The sequence below is a fragment of the Ochotona princeps genome, chromosome 22 (genome assembly GCF_030435755.1).
Source record: "Ochotona princeps isolate mOchPri1 chromosome 22, mOchPri1.hap1, whole genome shotgun sequence".
NCBI lineage: Eukaryota > Metazoa > Chordata > Mammalia > Lagomorpha > Ochotonidae > Ochotona > Ochotona princeps.
The window spans coordinates 16,941,843-16,967,325 of record NC_080853.1 but is presented as its reverse complement, the minus strand read 5'-3'; the positions used below and the strand labels follow the sequence as shown (position 1 = coordinate 16,967,325).

Genomic DNA, 25,483 nt, shown 5'->3' with positions numbered 1-25,483 from the left:
GGAGCACGAGGCTCTTGGCTTCAGACACTGGGAGTGAACCAGGAAATGAAAGATCTCAGCCCTCACTCCCTCTCTCTGGAACTCTGCCTTTGAAATAAACAAAGTAATTTTCCTTAAATGCCCTGGGTAATGCCCTGATCCTGCTCCTTCTTACCATCCATTCATTCATTCATTCGCAAACATCGAAGCACCTACTAACCACCTAGATCTCATCTAGGGATACACTAGTGGACAAAGTAACCGTCCCTGCCTGAAAAAGTTCATGTTGTGAACCTGACTGGTAATGAAAAAGGTAAAATACACGACATCATAATGACAGGTGTCTGGGAGAACACGTAGGGAAAGGGGATAGATATTCTGGGTGCATTTTTAGATAAGGTGTCCTGGGAAGTGGCTGTGAGGTAGGTCACTGCTTGTTTCAGACGTCCGCAAGAATAAGAGGCTGCCATGGCTCCCAGGGACGTCACGGCTAGCTCTGTGACGCGCGGTCAGGGCGCTCCACGGAGACGTGGGTCCCTTTTATGACGTTTGGCAACTCGGCCCAGATACAGAGAGCTGAGTCGGGCCTCAGGGCCCGCCGGCTGCACGCAGCTGCTGAGGGGGACGCGAGGGCCTTTGCTGCCGCGCGAGCGACTTGGGGCGTCCCGGTCAGGATGCGGCGGAGCCCCCGCCCGGGCTCGGCCGCGTCTCCACACAAACACAAGCCCAACTTCTACAGCGACAACAGTAATAGCTCTGAGAGCGTCACCTCAGGGATCAGCCGCGGGCACCGGTCAGCTGGGTCGGGGCCTGGGGAGCTCGAGGGCAGAAGAGCCCAGGGCTCGAGCTGTGGTGAGCCCGCCTTGAGCGCAGGAGTGCCCGGAAGAACCACATGGGAAGAAAGCTCTCGGCCGAAGCCTGCGCCTCGGAGCTACAATGGGCAGACAGCCAGTGGCGCGGCAACCGTGAGGGGCGGGGCCTCGGGTGCGGGCGGGGTCTAACCCTGGTGAGTGGAGGGAGGAGTCGGGCCTACTGGGCGGGGCTTGGGAGGCGATTATGAGGGGCGGTGCTTAGCGGAGCCCTCCTGGGAGGGGGCGGGGAAACTCCGTGATTGGGCATCACTGGTGAGGAGGCGTGGCTTTAGGGGAATGGAGGTGGGGCACCAATCCCTCAGTTGGAGGGCGGAGCATCCGTTTGGGGGCGTTGCTAATTCTCCAGCACTGCCCTGAGGGGCGGGGCTTCAGGATGTCCCGCGGGCCGCCGTGGGGGTCCCGCGGGAGTCGAGCCCGGGAGAGACTGCCCAGCCTTCTGGCTGCTGGTTTGGGCAATCTACAGCTGGATGCAGGGGGACAAACAGGCCTGCGGTGCGCCAGGCCCCAATGGAGCCCTTGGGCTCCCGCAGAACCGACCGAGGCTCCCGTAGTGTCTGAAGAGCCGCTCGACCTTCTCTCTCTGGATCTGAGGCGGGAGATGCCTCCCCTGCGTGTGTCCAAGAGCTTGCTGAGTACGAGCCAGGCCAGCACCCATTTCCCTCCGCCCCAACTGCCCCTCCTCTGGGCCGAGCCCCATCCCTGCTCCCCTGTCCCTCACCCCGGCCTGATGAGACTTCTCCCGCCCCCAGGCCTGCTCTTCCAGGTGCTGAGCGTGCTGCTGTCCCTGGCAGGAGACGTGCTGGTCAGTGTGTACAGGTCAGAGGGCGGGGCAGGGCCGGGCCCGGTTGAGGCTCAGCTGGTTCAGAACTGGCTGAGTCTCGTTCGCAGGAGCTGGGTCTAGGATGGGGAGGGGGCTGCGGGGTTGCCCCAGTCTGAGCCTCAGCCTGCCTACCGTCCCTCAGGGAAGTCTGTTCCGTCCGGTTCCTGCTCACCGCTCTGTCGCTGCTGGGTTTCTTTCTGGCAGGTGAGGGCACAGACAGAACCCCTTGGATGCCAAATCCTGCCTCTTTCCTCCCATAACCCTAAGGCCATGGCCCCCACCCCGAAGACTCTACCCCCTCGTCTTTTTCCCCAGCCCCCTAGGTTAGAGACACCCCTGCCTTCCTTTCCTTCTTTCTGATACTCTCCCTTCTGTCTTCAGTACTGTGGTGGGGACTCCTGTACCTAGTCCCGCCTTTGGAGAACGTGAGTGAGGTTTGTCCTGAGGTGGGTGGTGGGCTTTGAATCTGGAGGGGTGGGGATTCCTGAGCTGCCAGGGTGTGAGGCTGTGGTCTGCAAAGATCAGGAGCCAGGTGTGAGCTGGGAGCACAGTCCTCACAAAGAGATTGGAGGCTAGGTACCTCTAGGCTGAAGTGGGCCCAAGGTGACCAGCAACTGAGCGGAGCTGTTTTGTGCCCCACCCTCCTTTCCTGCAATAGGAACCTAAGGAGATGCTGACTCTAAGGTGAAAGAGGGATTCTAGGGTGGGGAAACTGAGCGGGCTCCAAGGGAGGAACAGGGAGCCAACCTTGGCTGCCTCCCATCCTCCAGTGATTACCATGAGCGTGTGCGCTCCCAGGGGCAGCAGTTGCAGCAGCTCCAAGCCGAACTAGACAAACTCCACAAGGAGGTGTCCAGTGTTCGCTCTGTCAACAGCGAGGTGAGCCCTGCAGCTGCACCTGCTTGACAGTGAGCCTGGCCCCGTGGTTCCGCCCATCCCAGAACCACATTTCCAATCCCGGTTCCCTGGGTTCTGAGGCCAAGCATCTGGGTCCCTGAGAACCCTGCTCTGACCTTAAATCCTACCTGCACACCCTGCCCCATCGCTTTTCAGAGAGTGGCCAAGCTGGTGTTCCAGAGGCTCCACGAGGATTTTGTGCGGAAGCCAGACTATGCGCTAAGCTCAGTGGGTAAGACCCAGAGGTGCTGGGATGGATCAGAGATGGACACAGATGGGTATTAAGGTGTAGGAGCCGCCTGAGGGTCACGTCTTCCTGTTCCAGGAGCCTCGATCGACCTGGAGAAGACCTCCCAAGACTATGAGGACACCAACACTGCCTACTTCTGGAAGCGCTTTAGCTTTTGGAACTATGCACGGCCACCCACTGTTATCCTAGAGGTGGGCCTGGCCCTGGATGCTGGGGTGGAAACAAGGCAGGACTCAGCCCAGGGAACCAGGGCGTCTCCAGGAGGCACAGGACTTGGATGCGCTGAGGGGCCAGGTGCCTGGGAGGCTCCCAGCCAAACCTAGCAGGAGTCACTCAGCATGGTGTGGCATGGTCTGGCTGGGCAGGAACATGGGGTAAAGGTGGAACTCCAGCAGGACTGCATGGAGCAGAGGCCTACTTGGGTGGGCAGTGGGAGTGGGCAACTGTCTCTATTGGCCAGTCCTGCTTAGCTGCCTGCCCTGCCTACAGCCAGATGTGTTCCCTGGGAATTGCTGGGCCTTCGAGGGTGACCAGGGCCAGGTGGTGATCCGGCTACCAGGTCGCGTGCAGCTGAGCGACATCACCTTGCAGCATCCACCACCCAGCGTGGCGCACACTGGGGGAGCCAACAGCGCCCCCCGAGACTTTGCAGTCTTTGTGAGTTGGGGCTAGGGCCAGGAGTGGGAGGTCTTTTGCTTAGAAAGCCACAGGAAGATGGGTCCGAGCCTTGGCAGCTGTGGCTTCTCAATGATTATAGCCACATACAAATGAGTTATGGCTGAGGCTTTACTCCATGATAGTCATTGCCCTTAACAGCGGCATCACAACCTCCTCCTACCAGCCTGTCAAGCAGTCTTCTGACCTTCCCCTTCACAGCAAAGGAATGTACCTCAAGTCACAAAGCTTGGGCAGACAAAGATGGAAAGCCTGCTTTCTTAGCACCCACCTACCACCCAGACACACAACAGCACACATTCAGCCATTGAATACATAGTTGATTCTCCACAAAGGATTTTCTCCCTGTCACCTGCGCCTTACTGCTCCTCCATTACTCTACTCCCGTCAGGGCCTTCAGGCTGATGATGAGACTGAAGTTTTCTTGGGGAAATTCACTTTTGATGTGAAGAAATCGGAGATTCAGACGTTCCACTTGCAGGTGTGTCTGTGTCTGAGGGTGGCAGGTGAAGGGGAGGGGTACAGCTGGGGAGGAGGGAAGCCCTGGGAAGAACAGCTCTCACCCCTTTGTCTCCCCCAGAACAACCCCCCAGCTGCCTTTCCCAAGGTGAAGATCCAGATTCTCAGCAACTGGGGACACCCACGTTTCACATGCTTGTATCGAGTCCGTGCCCATGGTGTGCGAACCTCAGGGGGGCCAGGGGACAGTGCCACAGGGGTCCCTGGGGGGCCCCATTAAACAGGCTGACAGTTGGAGTCAAGTGGAGCTCAGTGCTGCGGGTGTGGGGTTGCACTCCAGCTGCCTCTGGTACTTGGCTGCAGTGGGATCCATTTTCTAGAGCATCTTTTTATATTGACATCCCACACAATCTTGCAGCAGTGGTATTGATGGACTGCTTTTGTGTGTAAAGAGATGGTGCTGTGGGCATGATACCTAACATAACCCTCACATCACTCACAAATAGGAAACCTGCTCAGATACACGGTAGTGAGGGGAAAGGCCTGGGGGCTGGGGGAACCTGCCTCATGGCAGACCTGGTAGCCCCTGCCTAGGATGTCTTTATGAGGCCTGAGTGCATGGGTCTGGGCAAGTGTGTTGTGGGTGATCCAGTGTTCACCAGTCCAGATCGCCAAGGAGCCTGCCAGGGGGAAGAAAAGGACAACACACATACCTGAGAACTCTTCACACCAGAGTCACAAGCAGAATTACGAAAGGAAGAGAAGGTGGACAGACACAAAACCTGGAGCTGGTCAGGCCAAAGCCAGGTACCAGGAGCTGCTTCTGGGTCTCCTATACAGGTGCAGGGGCTCAAGCACTTGGGCTGCCATCTGCTGCTTTCCTAGTCACGTTAGCAGAGAGCTGGGTCAGAAGTGGAGCAGCCAGGACTTCTAACCAGTGCTGCTATAGGATGTTGCCACTACAGGCATAATGGGCTATGCCATAACATCAGCCCCGCTAATGGGTATTTAACTGCTAGTCTTAAATTCTTGCCTTTCATATATATATATATATATTGCTTTCAATACTCTTACAGTAACTCCTTTTGTAAGACAGGATCAATCATTTTCTAAGACTGTAACATAGATGTTCCCAAAGGTAATACTTACAAGATTGATTATCACATTGATGTTTATAAAAATCTGGAAACCTAGTATTCAACCTTGTAGCCCAAACACACAAACACATACACACACAAGTAGCAAAGCAGTGATCTCCAGTTGTCTTTATTGAACAAGGGGTACCAGAGGCAAGGAGTCGGGCTCCAGGCAGCAACAGCGCAGCAAGTATAAAAGTATCAAATATAAAGTGCAAGATTACAAAAGTATCAAATATGAAGTGCTAGCACTGGGGGCAGCATACAGGGATAGGATCTTGGGGACACAGGGATGATAATTGGTCTCACCTACTCCCCAAGGAAACCTAGGGCTGAGGGGTCTGTGCAGGGCCCTTTCCTGGAGGAGGAAGTGGCTTGAATGGAGGCCAACCCCGGGCCTTGAAGTAGGAAACTAGTTGTGTGGGCACTTCTGCAAGCACAGTCTGCGCCAACGCCTCCCGAGGGGCCTGCCAGGAAAAGACAAGGTCAGAGGAGACCCAGAACAGAAAGGATACAAACCCCAGCATCTGGCACCAGCCTGGCAGAAGGAGCAGCACCCACTGTGCCTCAACCTCACTGCTACCAGGCAGTGCCAGGTCAACTGTCCCCATACTTGCCCCTACTTACATTCTGGAATCGGCGGAAGGGCACAAACTGCACTATGTCGCGGGCAGCTGCCTCCCCAAAACGTGTACGCAGGGGTCCACCATCAGCATCCAGCTGCTCCATGGCCTCGAAGTCAGCACTGCCCACGCCCACAATGATCACTGACATGGGCAGGTTTGAGGCACGCACCACCGCTTCACATGTGGCATCCACGTCAGTTACAGCACCGTCAGTCAGCAGCAACAGCACGCAGTATTGCTGGGGGCAAGGCCATGCATGTTCTGAGACAGACCCTCCCTCCCATTCCCCCCCAGACCACACCCCGTAGCTGCCCATTTCTACACTGACAAGTTCCCAGGGGAGCCCCTGACCACCCCACTGCTACTATTGTTCATGAGCCTCACCGAGGCAGTCCCCTGCTGTGCAGCCTGAGCTGCAAATCTGGCCACATGGTTGATGATGGGTGCAAAATTGGTGGGGCCATAAAGGCGAACTTGGGGCAGAGCCTGGCGGTATGCATCCACAATGCCCTGGATGCCTGCAGGGAAGGAAACAGGGCAGAGAACATGGTATAATCCTGAACCTCTCAGGTCACGCTTGAAATTACCCCATATGAGTCCGACACTTCTGGGAAGCTAGATGTATCTCAGTCAAGGGTATGTAATCCTATGTAAGGATAGTAAGGCTTGAAAAAAGAAGACATCACAAATTATAGTCTGAATTAAAGCCTTATATTAAGGGGATTCCCTGGACAAATCCAGGACAATCTGAGCATCAAATTATAACCTATTAAAATCCATGTAATATAACAATCCATATTGATATTAAATAATTACTAAGAAGGAAAGCTCAACCAAAGCAAAAGGAGGATTCACAAAATCTTTAGGCAATCATCAGAAATAATGATTCAGATGAGGATCATCAAAGGATGTTAAAACAAGAGGATAACTGATACTTATATAGTTTCTTTTTTTTTTTTTTAAAGATTTATTCATTTTGTTACAGTCAGATATACACAGAGGAGAGACAGAGAGGAAGATCTTCCATCCGATGATTCACTCCCCAAGGGAGCCGCAACGGGCCGATGCACGCCGATCCGAAGCCGGAAACCAGGAACCTCTTCCGGGTCCCCCACGCGGGTGCAGTGTCCCAATGCATTGGGCTGTCCTCAGCTGCTTTCCCAGGCCACAAGCAGGGAGCTGGATGGGAAGTGGAGCTGCCGGGATTAGAACCGGCAGCCATATGGGATCCCGGGGCTTTCAAGGCGAGGACTCTAGCTGCTAGGCCATGCCGCCGGGCCCTATTTATATAGTTTCTAAGTTTTTTTCCCAGAAGGTACTTTTAACAAACAGAAAGATGCACTTTGTGCAGGGCAGAAACCTACCTTAACCAAGTGTTAACATGAATAGTAATGGGACAAATCAATATGATGCGCCTCCTGATATGAAGCACTGAGAACACACAGAATCACACAGATGGTTTTCCTTCCAAGACACACATCTAACCTGAATTTAACCATGACAATTCATCAGATAACCCTAAACTGAAGGACATTCTAGATGCTGACTGGTCTGTACTCTTAAAAAAAAATGTTAGCATCATGAACTCTGTCAGATGAAAAACAGAGGGCAACTGAATGCAGTGTTTGAATGTAGTTGCTCTAAAGAACATTAGGACATCTGCAAAAATCTGAATAAATGGTATAGATTGGAAAACAGTATTTTGGCCATGAAAGTCAATCTTCTTGGGCCCAGCGGTGTGGCCTAGTAGCTAAAGTCCTCGCCTTGAACGCCCCAGGATCCCATATGGGCGCCAGATCTAATCCCGGCAGCTCCACTTTCCATCCAGCTCCCTGCTTGTGGCCTGGGAAAGCAGTCGAGGATGGCCCAAAGCTTTGGGACCCTGTACCTGCGTGGGGGACCCGGAAGAGGTTCCTGGTTCCCTGCTTCGGATGGGCGCACCGGCTGTTGCGGCTCACTAGGGGAGTGAATCATCAGATGGAAGATCTTCCTCTCTGTCTTTCCTCCTCCTCTCTGTATATCTGACTTTGTAATAAAATGAATAAATATTAAAAAAAAAAGTCTTTTTTTAAAAAAGTCAATCTTCTTGATCTTAAGAACTCTGAGCTCTAATAATATGAACCTTCATGACTATTCCTGCAACTTTATGTCAAAATACAAAATAAAAATTTAATTTTTCAGATCAAGTTTCCCACACTTCAATTTGTTGCCTACCTGGGGGTGATGGGGAGCCACACAGGCTTTTTGGGAATTCTGGCTAAATAGAAACAAAACCCGAGAACCAAGAAACACCTGCAGAAAAGCACCACGGATTCCACTGACGTCCAAACAAGTACCTGCAAGCTTTTAGCCAGGATGGCAGCTATCATGTTTTAGATAGGTTTGATGTGAGCCAAGCTCACTGCCTTACCTAAACCCTCCCAGTGGACACTTATTGTGAAAGCAAAGCACACAAGGCTAAGCAAGTTGCTTCTAGTCACATGGCTAGCAAGTGATCCAATGAGGATCTCACTCAGGCCCGCCCCTAAAATACACCTGTCTGCAGAATGCAGATAGCCATCTGCCCCCCACCCCCAGTTGCTCTTATGCGCTTTTTCTTTAGGTGTATACAGATTTGCTCAACATGACAAGCATGAGGGAACTTACCTGCACAATAGGGGTTACTGGGGTTGAAGTTCAAGGCAAATTCATGTGAGACCTGAGGGCAAGGAGGAAAATGATTTTTTTTTTCAAGGAAAATGATTTTTGCATAGAGAAAGGGCACTGCAGCCTGAAGCAAGACCCCACACCAATTGTTTCACCCTGTGAGCGTTTGGTGTGCACACACCTGCAAGTATGTGACCCTGTATCTCTTGCAGTCAATGGACCAGGCAGCAAATAATTTCATTGCCTTCCCAAAAAATGAGGATCTTGAAACCAAAAACAGGAGAGGAACAAAACGCTTACCTGCCAGTGAGGGGGCACCTGGGCCCCAAACCCAAAGGCTGGGAACAGCTTGTCCCTGTGGGAGGATAGCGAATTGTGAAGAGGCAGTGTGGGAACTGTGAGCCTAAAAGTTGAAGCATCCATAGGGTGTTACTCACGAGTCATAGTCCTGAATCACGCTGCCCACGCTCCACAGGGCTGTCAGGTACTCGTTGACCCCTGTTGGACTCAGGTAGTGCAGGGAGTCAGGTGACGAGGGGTCTCCATTGGACCCAGTGAAGTCCACACCAACCTTGGAGGAGTGCAGGAAGCAAGCTGAAGGTCACCTTGAGGCCAAACACTTGCTCCCTCGCACTCAGTAATGCAACTTACAGTAAAGCTGATCTGACAGCCTCCCATCACATAGTCAAGGAAGGAGTACTCTGTTTCCACCTGTGAACAAAATCAGGGTCACAGCTTGGATGAAAGGGTCTGGGATGGTGGAATTAAGCCTGGGTTACATGTGATACTGCCGTACCTGGCATACTTTGACACAGATAGTTCCAGAATTCTTGTAGTTTTTCTTTTTTTGCTGTTTCTCAGGGTGGATGCATTCAAATTCAGTCTAATGAGGATAGGAGGAAAATTAGGCCAGGAAAATCCAAGTACCTGCAAAGCAATCAGGCTGCCCTCGATGCCCCATCTTCTGAAGGTGGCAGCCTTCTAGGCCCACTGAATAGCCCTGATCAGGGCCAGGACTTACCGGAACCTTTTGCAGCTCAGACAAACTGGTGTGGAAGGTACCAATGAGATCATGGGAGCCATCACTGTCATAGTCTGAGCACCGCACCTGAGAGTAAGGGGTGTAAGTGCAAAGAGGCAGGTGAGAACATGTCCCTCCCCACACTGTTCTGTTTCTCAGTCTACTTGGTGGGGCAAGCTCCTTACCTGGATGGGTGTGCTGGGGTCCCCGCCGCAGAAATGCTGAAGTGGCACTGAGAAGCGCTTCCATGTAGGATTCAGATTGTTCTTGATTACCTGAAGTTGAGTGTCAAGGCATCAGTGAGCTCCGGCCTGAGCGTGACACTCTGCCACCCTCTCCTTACCCATATCTGCAGTCTTTTTCTCCCTATGTTCTAAGCAATGCAGTCACAAGGCCCCAGAGAACCTCTCCCACTCCATCCCAGAAATCTCAGGGGTCTCACACCTCTGATCTGTATGTCAGGTGCCACTTCCCATCACCTTGGCGGAAGAACTCCAGGAACGGATCTGATTTTCCCAGAAAGTCCTGTCAATGCCATAGATACCCTGGTTACAAGACTCAGAGAGAAACAACTACAATGCCAGCTCTCTATCCCACCCATTTCCCACACACTATCCCAGGTTCCATAGTTCTTGGATTCCCAGAGTCTGCTAACACAAACCTTCTTGTCTAGATTTCTGGCCGCTACCTCCATGGTGACTACACGACCATCTTTGAGTTCTTGAGCAGAGACCTAGGAGGGGAGATAATCATTTCTGTCAATTTTTTATTGATCTAAACCCTCACTCCAGCCTTGCTGGGTTCTTCCTTACCGTTATGGTTCCCCGCCCAGCAGGCTTTCCAGGCTTCAACATCAAGGGCAGAGTTAGCAACTGGCTAGACACAATCTAGAGAAAAGCAAGGAAGGAGGCTTCAAAATCTCAGACAGATACATATCCTGTGGACCCCTGCTCCCCACTTGAAGGCAGGCTGAGTGGTCTAACAGGGCTCTTACAGAGAGTCCTAATAGGGTGGGGAGAATCCACAATCCTGGTCCCACATACCTGTCCTAGCGAACATTCAGCTCCACCAAGAAAGTCATCATCCCCTAGCTCTGGTGTCTTGTTGTCTATGTCGTAGACTCCAAAGCGTAGCTTCTGGACAGTCTCAAAGTGGTACTCCAGCTGCAAAGTCTTGGAGAACTCAGGGCTTGAGCAATTCCATACTCTCTCAGTCCGGCCAAGCTGTGGGCAGAAGCCAATAAGCACCCTGCAGACCCTCCAACCCAAAACAAGTGCAACCTCCCCCTGCAACTTCGCAACCTCTCCGTGGTCCACCTCACCTCTGCCCAGCTGCCCCCTCCCACATCCTGCAAAAGGACGCAGAGTGGGTCAGATTTGGAGCCGACGTCCTTGTCAATGAGGTGTTCACAGGAAACCGAAAGCTGAACCAAGGTCACACAGCGAGCCATCTGGGGGGGGGAAAGGAACTGGGTCAGGCACTGGGATCCCAACTCTAAATTCTACACTCCCAGCAGGGCCAGCAGGCTTCGTTTGGGGATGGTTGAGCCGGTATCCACCCTCACGGAAGAGCAGGCCTTAAACTTCCCATACCTATCCACCCTCCAAAGAGAATTCAACATCACAGGAAAAGAGTACAACCATCGCTGATCCCAGACTCTACTGGAAAGACACGCAAAGGCAATAGTAATCTCTATCTACAACTTTGGTCCAAAACTAGTCCTCACCCTAAATCTTGTCCTAACACTTGTCCAGAGCCAGACACCAACTTTGACCTCTGCAAAGACCAAAGAATGCCATTCTAACCCTCTGTAAGTCCCAGGGCAGACCAGATCCCAACACTGCCCCCAATGTAACCATGATGCACAGACTCCCTGCCTAGAAGACTTTTTCCAATGATTTCCTTGAAGCCCACCATTGACTGGTTCCCTAGCCTCTGACAAGTTGTTCACACCTGTCCCCTCAATATTTCCCTGTTAGTATCTGGTAGGAGCCATCATTACTTCTTGCGTTAGTCTTTTCAACAAACTCCCTTTTCGTATGGTATCTCTTCTTCACTCTCTACCCTAGCATCCTCACTATGGAACCTAAAGTGGCTCTACTAGCACTTAAGTCATGCCAAATGTCTGTTTGAACCCTCTAATGATTTCCCTTTGCTCTCAGAAAAACAAAAACAAAAAAACCCCACCAACCCATACCAGTTTTTAGAAGACCTAGATCTCCCTAACCATATCTCAGAACACCTTTGCTCTTACTTCATTCCAGTTACGTGGATTGCCATCCCTCAAATCAGTCAACATTACTTTTATCTCAGAGCCTCTGTAGTACCTAGGATGTTCTTAACCTCACCCGATGTACATGGTTGGCTATTCCCTCTTCCGCTTCCAACTCTTCAAAATCATCTCTATTTTTCTAGTTGATTTAAATTGTCAACCATGATGCCAATGACACATCACGTACCGATTTCTTGCTTTTTGTTTATGAGTTGTCAATGTCTAATATATTTACATGATCTGCCTGACTACAAGGTAAACTCGGTGAGGGGGGGAATTCTTAATTGCTCATGACTATTCCAAACATGGACAGTAAGTATTTGCTAAACAAAAGCTAAAAAAGGCTATGTCTCAGCCCAGTCCCACCTCCTGCCGCCATAATCAAGTGGCATCAGACTCTGCAGTTCATCAGCTCCCTTACAGAAACACCTTCCATGGATCATCTCACTCCTAAAACCACACCAACAATCCACATCAGATCCTTACTATTCCTGCTGTTTCCCAGGCTCATGTACCCACACACCACCTGCACTAGTGAAGAGTGCACATGAAGCTGGATTTCTCATGAGCTGCACTTGGCATGCTGGGTTTTCCAGCAATACACCATAGGCTGCCTTGGCCTCCCTCCACCCAGCACACAGCAATCCAGCGCTGAAATGACTGAGGGCTGAATGTACTTCACATGCTGCCTTTCACAGCCCTCAGCCTCCTCCTTAATCTCCTCAAGCAGGCAAACCCCACTGCTCCTGAAATCCATCCATGACCAAGCCCAGCTCCTTAAAAGGATACTTCAACCAACACCAGTTGCAATTCTCACTTCGACCCTTCGCTTACCCCTCTACTCAATCTACAGCTCCACAGGAAAGCCCTTCCCCATCTCTTTCTGAGAACCTTCCTAACACCTGAGCAGTTTCTAGTTACAGCTAAGTAAAATATCTAGTAATAACCCCATTCTTTTGACTGTTGCCCCTGCAGATTTTTAACCATCTGGACCATTCCACCGTAGGTTCCTCAGGGAAAGATGTGAAACAGAACACACCAAGGGATCAGGACCACTGGTTCCTCAAAGCCACAGCCTGAACCCCATGTATGCCGCCTCACATGTGCTGAGACAGTGATTTTGCATTGCACACACAATAAGAACAAATCTCTAATTATTGCCGAGAAGTGTGAAAATCCTGACATAACCTAAAGGTGTTATCAACCGGTTGGTTACTATGTTGTTATATTCAAACAACAAAATGCGTAATAGCAGCTAAAAAATAAGACAGTACTCTCAAAAAAAGAAAACTGTGAAGACTGGTAATAATGTGAGTCCATTTTAGACTCAAACTATATGTGTATAAATAAACGTAACAGAATCTGGCACAGGAGCCTAGTGCCTAAACCTTATGGGTACCAGTTCTAATGCCAGCTGCTGCAGCTCCCATCCAGCTTCCTGCCTAGAACCTGGGAAAGCAGTCAAGGACGTCTCAAAGCCTTGTGATCCTGCACCTGCATGGGAGACCGAGAAGAAAGCTTCAGGCTCCAGGCTTCGGATTGGCTCAGCTCTGCCTGTTGCAGATGCTTGGGGAGTAAACCAGTGGATGGAAGATTTTTCTCTCTGTATCTCCTTCTCTCTCTATATCTGACTTTCCAATAAAAACAAATAAATCGTAAAAAAAATAAAAATATACATAACAGATCTGAATATATAAATGCATTGAAAGAGAACACTAAATGTGACTTTAGGTGTCTTACAGTGGAATGCAGGTTTGACTTTTATCTACCATAAACTCTTCTGTACTGTATCAATTTTATACTACTTACTTTGGGTTTTCTAAAGAACTTCATTCCATACATGTCTTTGTAACTATTCTTGGTTTTCTCTTCCCTAGTCCAACTTGTAGCAGTTACCTTTAAAAATAAAAATCAGTGGACCTGACGAGATAGCCCAGTGGCTAAAATCCTCGCTTTGCAATCATCAGTTCCAATCCTGGCTGATCTCCTTCTCTTCCAGCTCCTTGTGGCTTGCTTGTGGCCTGGAAGAGCAGTAGAGCATGGCCCAAAGCCTTTAGGACCCTGCATATGTGTGAGGGATCATGGAAGCAGCTCTGGCTCCTGGCTTCAGATTCTCAGCTCCTGCTATTGTGGCCACTTGGGAAGTGAACCAGCAGATTGAAGATGATGTTTCTGTCTCTCCTCTCTGTTAATCTACCTTTCTGGTAAAAATAAATGTATCTTAAAAAATAATAAAATAAAAATCAGGGGCTGATACAGTGGTTTATTATGCTAATTCTGCACCTGCAGCACAGGTCGCCCCTATTGCTGCTGGTGTATATCCAAGGAAAGCAGCTGAGGATGGCTCAAGCTGAGAGTGGCACCTTTACCCATTGGTATATGGGCTGCTGAAGCGAGCAACCACATGGGAGACTTGGAAGAAGCTATTTTCTGAGGCTCCTAGCTTTGGGTCACCTTCGTTCTGGTCACTGTGACCCCCTGTGGAGTGAAACACTGCATGGAATATCTGTTTCTTCCTTTCTCTTTGTAACTCTTTCAAGTAAAATGAATCTTAAAAATACATGAAAAAATTTAAAAGGCAAGATGACACAAAGAGGAAGAGCTCCTCCAAGTGTGGTTTCAATTTCCAAATCTCCTTGGCTGAAGCCAGCAGCCAGGAACTCTGATTTTCCCCATCTGGGTGGCAGAAACTCAAGCACGTGGTCTGCCATAATTCACTACCTCTTGGATGTATCGGGAGGATACTGTGCTGCAGGTCAGCCAGAACTCAATACAGGCACTGCAATATGGGTTGTAGGCATCCAATGTGGCAGCTTAACCAGCTGCGCTACAGCGTTCACTCAGATCATCCTTGTGTTTAGTATGTGAGGCACTGCAATAGAGGGTTGGACAGTTTGTGAGGTAGAGACAAAGGGATGGGCTCTTGTGGTCAGGTTCACTCCTTAAATGCCGTAACGCTCTGGACAGAGGCAGGTCAATACTAAGAGCCATGGGCTCAATCCAGATCTCACACATGGCTCATAGCAACTCAACTATTCAGCCATCACCATGACCTCCTCACCTCATCATTCTTCATGCCCGCATACAGAATCTTCAATTAAAACATCTGCATAGTTATCCACAGCTAAGAATCAAAACTTCTTATTTCTAGTAAGACTATCAGCAGGCATAGATGCCGAGTTCAGCAGCTGTGCAATATACCTTCTCAACCTGCCACTTGCCCTTTATCTCCTGGCATCCAGTTATTTCTGGTTGCACACACTCTTCCCCGACTTTACTAACAAATCTCTCATCCAAGGTGCTGGTATGACACAACTCCTTTATGAAACTTTGTCCACATTCCACAGGCAGGTTTTCATTCTCTCTCCTGTATGACTGTAAGATTCCTCATCAGTCCTACTAAACTGCACACACAATTTTGAGTTTATTATCCAAACAAAAGGCAGATCCTACCATTTCTCTGCTTAAAACTCCAGAATGATTTCAGAGAACACTGAAAACAAAACACAGCTTCACCATATGAGGTCCTGTAAGACCTGACCCTTGCCAAACAAGCCACTTAGCCAGTTATGCTGCTGCCAGGTGGGCTTTCTGATGCACATGAACACCTTCTCCACCCCTTAGAATTCTGGCATTATCTGTCTCAGGTCCAACAAACACTCAAGAAAATAAGCTGTACAGGTGCGAACATTGCCTGGTTTGTCTAGTTCTACATTTCTGATACTTTCAATGGTGAATATCTTGCAGAAGTACTCAGTGAATATTTTTTTGAAACCACAAGTAGTTTAACTTTGGCTATTTATCCTACAAACTATGGCCTCCTTAGAACTGGGAGTGAGCATTACCTGTATCTTAAGTATTAGTGCTTACTACCTAGCAAAAATGATGACTGAACTTTGGTTAAACTCATGTTTTAAGTGTTTTAATGTAAACTAACATGCAGCAGTAAGTCTTCCCTATCCTATCCTATCCTATCCTATCCTATCCTATCCTATCCTATCCTATCCTTGTTCCTTAAAATTTAAATGCAGGATTTCTACAATTCAATATTAAATGATAGTCAATATTCAATCAACACTTCCCATGAATCAGAAAAGTGATAAACATTATTAGTCATTAGGGAAATGCAAGCAAGACGACAATGATATGTTCTATACACACCACAACAGCTGAACATCTAAGGACTGACAACACTGAGGGGCAACTGCAATGAGCAACTTCCACACACGTACCACTCTGGAAAGCAACCTGGACACGTATCAAAACCAATCGTATACCTAGTCCAAGGGTAACTCCACACCTAGATTTTCATTTTAGAGAAATTACATCCACAAGTATTTGAACGACAGTGTTTACAGCAGCTTTATTAATGGCCAAAAAAACCTTAGAAACAGCTCGGGTGTCCATCAACGAGAATAGGTAAATGAACTGTAATGCTTAGAGAAACTATCCAGCCACAAAAACAAATAATATCTATTTGTAAGATACATGCATTCAAAGTACATGGTTTCTTCATGGAATTTCAGAACAAGCAAAATTTAAGATGAAAAATTCAGAATAGTTGTGCTCCCATCTCTGCCAGGGGATGGACAGACATTACCCAAGAAAAGGCAAGAACTCAAAGCAGGGACGAAAGTTATCATGCCAGGAACATGGATCACAGGGAAGTGTATGTATGTGTCACTTTCCTTAATGGTATCTTTGGTCGTTACACATCTGGCTGCAAATAAACTTTATTTAATTTAAAAAAGGCAAAACACCAATGTTGAACTCAGAAAAGCTGAAGTGTAACTGTGCCTGCCATTTTTGAAATGCAACAAAAACCATTTTCTTTTCATGTTGGAAACTTTCATCATTAAATGTTGGGAGAAAATTGGAAATGTACAAGCCTTCCTTCTAGTAAAATCTTATTGTAAATCACAAGTGCAATGACAAGCGAAAGTGTTGAGATTACTGTCATCTTACGAGTTCTAAAAGATTCCATTCAAGAAGGCTTTTGATTTGGGCCACACATGCAGTGGGATAGGAGATTCTTGCTGTTCTAGGCCTCACTTGCTGGTGCACCAGAACATTCTTAGTCATTACCACCTTCCCATGTAGCTGGCTCCATTGTATGATCTTTGTAAGTTTCCTCTTTAAACTTAATGTCAAGCCATAACCACAACCAGGTTGGCTGCCATGTCTCAGGAAGCATGTTAAGCCTTGTTTACATGATGACTAAGGTGGCCTGGCTCCCATTCTCGAGAGGTAGAACTTTATTATCTGTTCCACCCCAGACCCATGTGAACACACACACACACAGTCCCATAGAATCAACAATTCTTTACGAAAGCCATTATTTCCCTTAAATCACCTATAATTCATGGGGTTATTCTCTTCCAAATCTTTATCTACTTCCGCTTAAATGTTTTGAAATTAAAATTCCTATCGTTTCCTCTTAAAAGTTACATAATTTAAACAAGACTCATTTACTGTCAGCCTTTTTCAAATAAGAATTTTATAAAATGATATGAAATATTAATGGAAGTCAGAAACATCTGACCTGAGATGTCTGTAGTAATCCATCTTACCATTTCTACCACAAGTCTTGTCAGACTTGTTCTCTTTTGCAGTACAAGACCTTCCTTGGACAAATTTCTCATGAACCTAGCAAAAATCTGTAACATGCTTATCAGATATTTCTCTACTAGACTGTAAATTCAACAAAGTGAGGGACACATGTTTTTTTTCCCATTCCAGGGATTGGGATATAACAGGTGTTGTTAGTAAAAATGTAGGATAGGATGACATCTGAAGGATCCTCAGCCTTCTGTTAGGCCATGAAGGGAGAGGCAAGCTTATCTCCATGTACCCATTACAACACTTTTCCATTTGGAACTAGTCTGTATTGGCTAAACAGCCAAGTATAAGGGCAGCTCCAACTGTGTTTCTGAGTTTCAGAAGCCTCATTCTAATTCCCTTAGAATCTGCTTTTCATCCTAGCAGGACAAGTTCACACTTAGATGGGGCTAGAGTGTCCCTACTCATGGGGAGTGCGTTCTGGTGCACCAGGTGAAGACGCCAACTTGCAATGCTGGCCTTCCACATATGCTCCAGTTCAAGCTCCAGTTAGTTGTTCCATTTCTGAGCTAGCTCCCCGTTTCTGTACTTGGGAAAGCAAGGAGCAGCTTGTCCAGAACTTGGGCCTCTGAAACTACATGGGACAAACCTGGATGCAGTTCCTGGTTCTGACATAGTCCAGCCTTGGCCATGACAGTCTTCTGTGGAATGAACCAGAAAATGAAAGATCTCACTCTCAAATAATGTTTTTTTTTTTTTTTTAATAAATATTAAGTAACAAGATCTGGGTCTTGGAGGGCAAGATCATTGTAGATGAACTCAAGCGAGTTATTAGTGTCAGCCACCCAAGTGTACCTCCTTGAACTGGTGTGCTGATGGCCAGACTGCTGACTACACAGACAACCTGGTGCAAACGTGGCACGTGACAGTTAGCACCTGTTAAACATTTCTGGCATAACTTAAGAAATTAAGAAAACTGGCTTTCTGAAGTTAAACCACAGAACCACCTAAAGAGTGCATAAACCGGGAGAGAGAGAGACCTGGGAGGGAAAAAGTGGGTTCCCCCTTCTTGGGTCACTACTCCCGCGGGAGGGCATGAAAACTAGGAGGGGGCCTGGGGTGGCTAGACAGAGAGGCACTCAACAACATCCGTGAGGGCTGGATGGTTGAGTTGGTTAGATGGAACTAAGCTTCAATACCCAGTGACAAGTACAGGAGCCAAATGGGATGGGGGACATACGGGTCTACTGCTACACATACTGGCAAACCAGGGTAGGGAGCGGGCCTGGTGGGGGTTAATGTGGGTCGCCCCGACTAGGCTGCAGCTCCCACTGGTTGATGTAAGGGCCGAGTATGTGCTGGGCAGAACCAGACTGGACTGCAACACCCATTGGTTCCAGTGCAACTTGGGACTGAAAACAGAACCCACCCAGCAATTGAAACTACCAGTTGATCGGGGTGATGGACTGTGCCAGGTCCTGTGCTTTCTAGAACATGCAAGAATCTGGTCTGGGAATACCTCAAAGTTTCTTTGGAGATCTCCCCAATCGAACTGCTGGACTCAGAACTCTAACCAAGAAAAGACAGAAGACAGAACAGGTCAATCATTCACCTCAGCTGTATATTGTTGGCAGCGAAATATGGGGCGAACGGAGACTTTATGATGGACCATATCAATCAGCGGACGACCTCATCGAGCGAAACTGGCAGCGATTCATAACTGGAGAACTATTAAAACCACTCAAGCAAATATCTCAGAGCATGCCCCACATCCAGGACTTGGGGTGGGCGGGAAACCGGGTGAGGCTTCTCCCTCAATATTCCTTTACCTCAGATACATGATGGAAACAATATGGACATAATAGTATTACCCACTTCCTTATATCCCTGAACCTTTTTTTTTAACCGTAATTAACTATGTAACCATTGTCAACAATACAATAAAATAAATTAAAAAAAAAAAACTGGCTTTCTGGAAAAAAAGTGACTTGACTAAGATCATTTCATGTACTTATTTAGTTGAGATGCAATAGTTGAAATGCAGGATAGACTTAGACAGCTGGATTCCCATCGGTCTAGAACTTTGGTTATATCCCTCTATTAAAACAACATCCTGGGCCTGGCGGCATGGCCTAGCGGCGAAAGTCCTTGCCTTGAACGCCCCCGGGATCCCATATGGGCGCCGGTTCTAATCCCGGTAGCTCCACTTCCCATCCAGCTCCCTGCTTGCGGACTGGGAAAGCAGTTGAGGACGGCCCAAGGCCTTGGGACTCTGTACTCGTATGGAAGACCTGGAAGAAGTTTCTGGCTCCTGGCTTCGGATCGGCACAGCACCGGCCATTGCGGCTCACTTGGGGAGTGAATCATCGGACGGAAGATCTTCCTCTCTGTCTTTCCTCCTCTGTATATCTGACTTTCCAATAAAAATAAATAAATCTTTAAAGAAATAAAAATAAAACAACATCCTTTATAATCAATAGCAATCTAATGTAGTGGACAGAATGGGTTTTGCAGTGATGTGGCAAATTTTCAAATACTGGCTTTATCCTTCCTAGTCAGAATTAAACATTTTGCGCCACATTGACGACACTGGCAAAATCATCACACTAAGCCTTAGGTGTTAAACTGTTTACCACACACTGCATTCTGTTGTTTCTCCACTTTTTGCTTGTCAGTTAAATGACAAATTTCTTTAGATAAAACTAATCCTTGGTATCTCCTGTCCCACAAATCATCCCTGATCACAGAATGGCAAATTAAAGACACCCAAAGGACACCTGCAGAAGTGTGCTAACAGGCTCCTATGGCTTTACAATAGCCAACTGTTGAATGTTAAAGAAGTTTGAAACTGCATGTCAATAAGTTCAAAACTTTATAAGGTGGGCAAATGCTCAGATGGGGTTTCCTTTGCTGCCATTTTATCAATGTACCACCCATTACAGGCATCCTACTCTATACTAACAAGGAGTGTCGTCCTTCATTTTTCATGGCACCCCTGCTCTGGCTTGGGAGGTTCTAAATCTGTGCTTTAGAAACACAACAAGTCTTTTCTCCAGATGCTGGATCCAATTAAGGACCAGATGACATGAAATTCATTCATCAGTTAAGCTCAGGAGTTAACATTGCCTTCTTCCATTCAAAAAAGCTTAAACAGTGAGGATACTAGCTAACAATTCCTGTTTTCTTTGTCCAGCCTAGGTGATGATACACAGGCTGCAAGGAAACACAAACGAACTGCACCCGGGTGTAAGGACTACTCTTAACAGCCCAGTCATGGTCACATTCCTTCCTGTTGCCTACCTTCATGTGTGGGAAGAGCTCACAGATGCTGGATCAGTTTGAAAGTCAAAGAGGAAACCCTCCACAGGCTCACTGAAGGGAGCATCACCCATTGAATACTCTCAGTAGATGGAAGACCAACTGCACCCACCACCATTTATTCTTCCTTTCCTTCCCAGTCTCCTCGACCAACATGGAGAAGGTAATCAAGTTTTCTTAAACTGGATACGTTAACGCTGGTATTGTCCCATCTACGTGAGCAGCAAAAGATATCCCCTGTAAGTCTGTCTCAAACTGCACCAAAATCTCAAGTCCATACTATAAAACCATGAATGCATTCAGATCCATGATTAAGGGCTACTAAACTTACGTTAATAAGCTAGTAACTTTAAACATTAATTTTGGTTTAGATCCATAAACAGCATGGCCACCAAGGTATTCTGGAACAATACAAAGCTCAAAATGTTCAAAAGCATGCTGGAAGCAAAACATGAGAAAGTCTGGTAAAGTTAACAGGAACTGAGTTCTCAACCTGCTACACTACATAAAGGCCAAAACACAGCATGAAGCCACTGACCCAACCCCATCACTTAAAATCAAAGAAACTTAACTCTTCAAGAACTCAATATGAGATTAGAATCAGTATGACGGAAGCAAAGTGAAACATGGCCTCATGCAAGAAGACCATAGGATGGGAGAGTTTTTCCTTTAACCAGGCTCTGAACATACTCATGTTGTTTCCACCTGACTAAGAAATCTTGTCCAGTGGGCGATGCTTTGCCCCTCTATACCTGGAGGCAGGGGACTGAATAGGCATTGAGGTAGAACCAGAATGTCTTCCCCAGCAGGCTTAGGATACTGCTGCCAATGATCTGTTTCTCAAACACCAGGGAGAGGCAAGGAACATCTGAAACATAGGCTTTAACTGCAGTCATGAAAAGACCCAAGATTGGAAACCCCACTGAGACTGCAGGCAATTTACTCCACTTTGCCTGACTTCATTTATTAAGGGGGTAAGAAAATAATGCGAACTTTACAAACTTATTGTGGAAAGATTAGGTGATGCCAACCTCATCAAGTGTGTCCTGCCAGGAACATACGAAGTGCCTTGAATGGGTTAACTTTTCCTCCATTCAGTACTACTTTTGCTCCTTTACATATCACTAACTTCTTGCTGTGCCATGGAACATGCAAAAGGAATGCCATAGATCTCAATGCAGAGGACCAGGAAAAAAATCCGTGAGGGGGAAATGAACACTATTCCCCATAAGTTTCTCAGGTTTGTGTAGACACCATACAAGAAAAAGCCAAGCAATAGGCAGAACACAGGTTTGAGTTCCAATCATGTCCTCTCTTTTTAGTTTAAGTTACAGCTTGCTGCAAATATCCAGGGACACAGAATCACTAGATTTAAGAACACTTAATCACATTTAGCAGAATAAATACTAGGCCAACGGAGGGCATTTGCCCTGGATCACAGTAACTGATAGAACCATGACCTAATTCCCTCAGAATGTGATTTCTATAGTCACACATCTGAGCAACAACTAACATGCTGTATCGCATTCCAATGTGAAATTTATCTGGCCACTCAGAACAGCAAAGCTCATGTGGTCTTCCACCATGATCTCACACATGGAAAATAACTCCACATTCAGAAGTTCTTATTTGTGTTTAGTGTCACGTTAGCGCAAGAACTGCTGGTGTTCAGTTTTGTTATCCTACTAAAGGAGTAAATGTCACATAGGAAATATGAATAGTGCAAAGACAGCAGAAACACCACCTTCCAACACCAATTGACTGTGTAGTCAATTCTGGCCCCATCCTGCCTGGCAGGAACGCAGGTTTCTTTTGTTTCTCCATCAACTGCAGGGTATGAGTGACAACAGAACTAGACTTTTTTCCTGAGCAACTCATAACTGTCGGCATTGCCAATGAAACTTCAGTGTGCAGTGTGACCTATGGTATAAAGGGAGCCAAGTGAATTACCAATGCAATGGACTAGGGATCATGGGAAAATAACCACATATCTGTTTACCATCATGAGAATTTCCCCACCCTTCACTGGAATAACTACCACTGGGATACTTGGGAGATCTCGCATGTTAGACAGCTACAGAAAATATTTCAACAGGGTATCCATACTACATCCATAGACTGTTTCGCTCTTCCAAACAGAGTTCATCACTTGGCAAAACTTCAGGAAAGCCTTCCTCTGGCTCCTTTGGCACCCAAGCGTACCCAGTACAATCAAGCACTGTACAACCAACATTTCATCTTGTTTCTGCCTCCACCAATGTTAAATGTTAGTGCACAACACTAAAAAGCTGTTAGAATGATATAGTTGTGCTATGCATTCATTTCATAGGAAAATCCTGAAGACAACAGATGTTTCAAACTCCAAATTACAAGCAGCATCTACTTCAGGAAACAACAGTTGCATTAAAATCCTTACACGACATTAGCCAGATATATAGGAGACACCTTCTAAACACCACAGGCCATAGCGCAGAAGGACCAGTCAATACAGTTTTAAGACACTGGTGACTTGTACTAAAATGTGATTGTCACCACTTTTTGGGCCACTATAAAAAGTCATGGGTGGGCCCAGTGCGATAACGTAGCAGCCAAAGTCCTCGCCTTGAATGTGCCGGGATCCCATATGGGCGCCAGTTCTAACCTCAGCAGCTCTGCTTCCCATCAAGCTCCCTGCTTGTAGCCAAAGGTTTAGGATCCTGCCACCCATGTGGGAGACCAGGAAGAAGCTCATTGCTCCTGGCTTTGCATAGGCTCAACTCCAGCCAGCCACTGAGGCCGCTTGGGGAGTCAATCATCAGACGGAAAATCTTCTGCTGTCTCTCCTCCTCTCTGTATATCCGCCTTTCCAATAAAAATAAATAAATCTTAACAAAAAGTCATTTGTGGTCCCAGTGCAGCGGACTAGCAATTAAAGTCCTCCCCTTGAACACACCGGGACCCCATATGGCACCGGTTCTAATACCAGAAGCTCCACTTCCCATCCAGCTCCCTGCTTGTGGCCTGGGAAAGTAGTCAAGGATGGCCCAAAGCCTTGGGACCATGCTCCTGTGTGGGAGACCTAGAGGAAGTTCCTGGCTCCTGGCTTTGTATCGGCACAGCACAGACTTTTGCAGTCACTTGGGGAGTGAATCATCGGACAAAAGAGCTTCCTCTCCGTCTTTCCTCCTCTCTGTATATTTGGCTTTGCCATAAAAATAAATAAATCTTACAAAAAAAAAAAAGAAAAAAGAAAAAGTCACGTGTGTACTATCACTGTTCATTAGGAGAATGGAGTTAGAACAGTGTGGGGGCTTCAGGATGAGAGAAACTCATACTCTTGGTTACCAACAAGTGTAAGAGGAGGAACTGGCAGCATGCAGAGACTCAAACACTAAGATATATTGCCGGTTTATAACACAGCTTGTTTTAGGAAAGAGTTAAGCTGATTCAACACTTTTCACTGCTCAGTATTATCTTACTGGTTATTGCTCAATTTTTATCTCCTTTTCTCAAAATGAAATGGCAAACCATCAGTTTGATTTAAAGGTGACTTTGGGATCCAGTGTTACTTAAGTCAGATCAAGCTACTCTATGTAGAGCTGGCCTCCAATATTGGTGCAAATTTCATTTCCATAGCTCCATTTTCAATCCACTTCTCAGATAATGCACCTGCGAAAGATGGTCCAAGGACCTGGGCCCCTGTACCCACATGGGAGACCTGAAAAGAACTGAAGTCATGGCGTCTGATGGTACAGCCCTGGACTTTCCAACCATTTTAACAACGAACTAATGGATGGAAAAATATCTCCAACTCTCTTTCAAATAAAATCTGTAAAGAGAACAACTAAGGTCAGAGTGCAGACATCTCCAGCTGTTTGCCAAAAGCAATGTTCTGCTGTGCCAGTTACTACTTCTCTACAAGTGTGTGCTCAATCTCCAGGCTTAATCTTCAACATGTTCATAAAAGGTTCCGGGGTCTCAACAAAATTCAAAGGACATAATTAACAAGATTTCCTGCTCCCAAGTACTGCTGTTCTGGATATGGAGCTGGAAAGTTTCTATCAGGCAGTTTTTTATTTCTCTTGACACTTTGGTAGTACAGTGATGCAGAAACCACCACCTTGGGTTGCTTATTATGCTGACGGGGAAAAGGAGCTACATTCTACAGTGCATTTGAAACTGACATAAATATCTCAAAGTACCAAGAATAAACTCGTGAATCCCGCAATAAATAACTTTTACCTAAGCAGGTACCAATAGATTAATCTACCTAGAAAAATCACTACAGCATCAAAGAATCCTGCTACCATCAGAGTATACTTCCCAAAACATTCCATGATAAGTCAATTTGATCAATTAGCTGCATGATTTAACAGATAAATCAAGCAACTTAAAAAAGAGGGGGGTAGTGGGCAAAGCCATAGGCTAAAACTCCCATCCTTCCTCAAGAAAAACCAAAACAAAAACACTTTAACATTCTAGAAAAACAGTTATGAGTATATATCTAACAAACCACTTCTTTCCAGAAAATACCGGAAAGCAAATACTACTTTGCAGCAACAACACTTCCAGGACAAGAGGCAGACAACCACACAGAACTCAACCTTTTCAGATGGGAAGTGACATCCTGGATATCTGCAGGCAGCCGACTTCACGCAATGATTTTCAAATGCTTAGTTACACCTTGATCGCCTACGACCAGGAATTATGTCTAGCATATGCCATCTTAGAACAGAAGATTCACATTCAATGCCCGTTTAAACCCTTTCAACATAAAAAGTTATATATTTTTCAATCACTTTGGTTATAAAGAACACCCTATGGGTTTCAATGAAGCCCAATCTAGATATATATATATAAAAAAAAAAAAAAAAAACAAAAAAAAAACACCTCTGTAAAGCTTAAACTAACTTTTCACTTTCTTTTTCAGAAGCTTAACAACTGTGGGAGGCAGAAAGTCAGCGCATTAGAAAG

General features: G+C 46.9%; 2 protein-coding genes across 8 annotated transcripts in view; one reads left to right on the top strand and one right to left on the bottom strand.

The window, feature by feature from the left end:
- Positions 1-613: 613 nt before the first annotated feature.
- Positions 614-4,249, top strand: SPAG4 (sperm associated antigen 4). Of its 2 annotated transcripts, none has more exons than XM_004585766.3 (12): positions 614-963; positions 1,382-1,483; positions 1,601-1,667; positions 1,814-1,875; positions 2,053-2,096; positions 2,330-2,355; positions 2,442-2,550; positions 2,725-2,800; positions 2,894-3,009; positions 3,308-3,475; positions 3,885-3,974; positions 4,074-4,249. In XM_004585766.3, the coding sequence occupies exons 1-12, from the start codon at positions 654-656 to the stop codon at positions 4,230-4,232; spliced, it is 1,329 nt and encodes a 442-aa protein (XP_004585823.2). In that variant the 5' UTR covers positions 614-653; the 3' UTR covers positions 4,233-4,249. The 2 variants fall into 2 exon arrangements, with proteins under 2 accessions (XP_004585823.2, XP_004585824.2); XM_004585767.2 differs by having other exon boundaries at positions 647-944.
- Positions 4,250-5,190: 941 nt separating this feature from the next.
- LOC101531814 (RNA-binding protein 12) overlaps positions 5,191-25,483 on the bottom strand; it is a 38,967-nt gene continuing 18,674 nt past the window's right edge. For all 6 annotated transcript variants that reach the window (XM_058679771.1, XM_058679767.1, XM_058679769.1 and 3 more), the window contains 15 exons: positions 10,703-10,831; positions 10,425-10,604; positions 10,194-10,268; positions 10,043-10,114; positions 9,826-9,906; positions 9,567-9,656; positions 9,382-9,468; positions 9,157-9,243; positions 9,012-9,071; positions 8,798-8,931; positions 8,661-8,715; positions 8,361-8,412; positions 6,099-6,232; positions 5,716-5,952; positions 5,191-5,555 (listed from right to left, as the gene is read on the bottom strand). In XM_058679771.1, the coding sequence (XP_058535754.1) occupies positions 5,415-5,555; positions 5,716-5,952; positions 6,099-6,232; positions 8,361-8,412; positions 8,661-8,715; positions 8,798-8,931; positions 9,012-9,071; positions 9,157-9,243; positions 9,382-9,468; positions 9,567-9,656; positions 9,826-9,906; positions 10,043-10,114; positions 10,194-10,268; positions 10,425-10,604; positions 10,703-10,831 (1,614 nt within the window). In that variant the 3' untranslated portion in view covers positions 5,191-5,414. The remainder of the gene's footprint in view (positions 5,556-5,715; positions 5,953-6,098; positions 6,233-8,360; positions 8,413-8,660; positions 8,716-8,797; positions 8,932-9,011; positions 9,072-9,156; positions 9,244-9,381; positions 9,469-9,566; positions 9,657-9,825; positions 9,907-10,042; positions 10,115-10,193; positions 10,269-10,424; positions 10,605-10,702; positions 10,832-25,483) is intronic.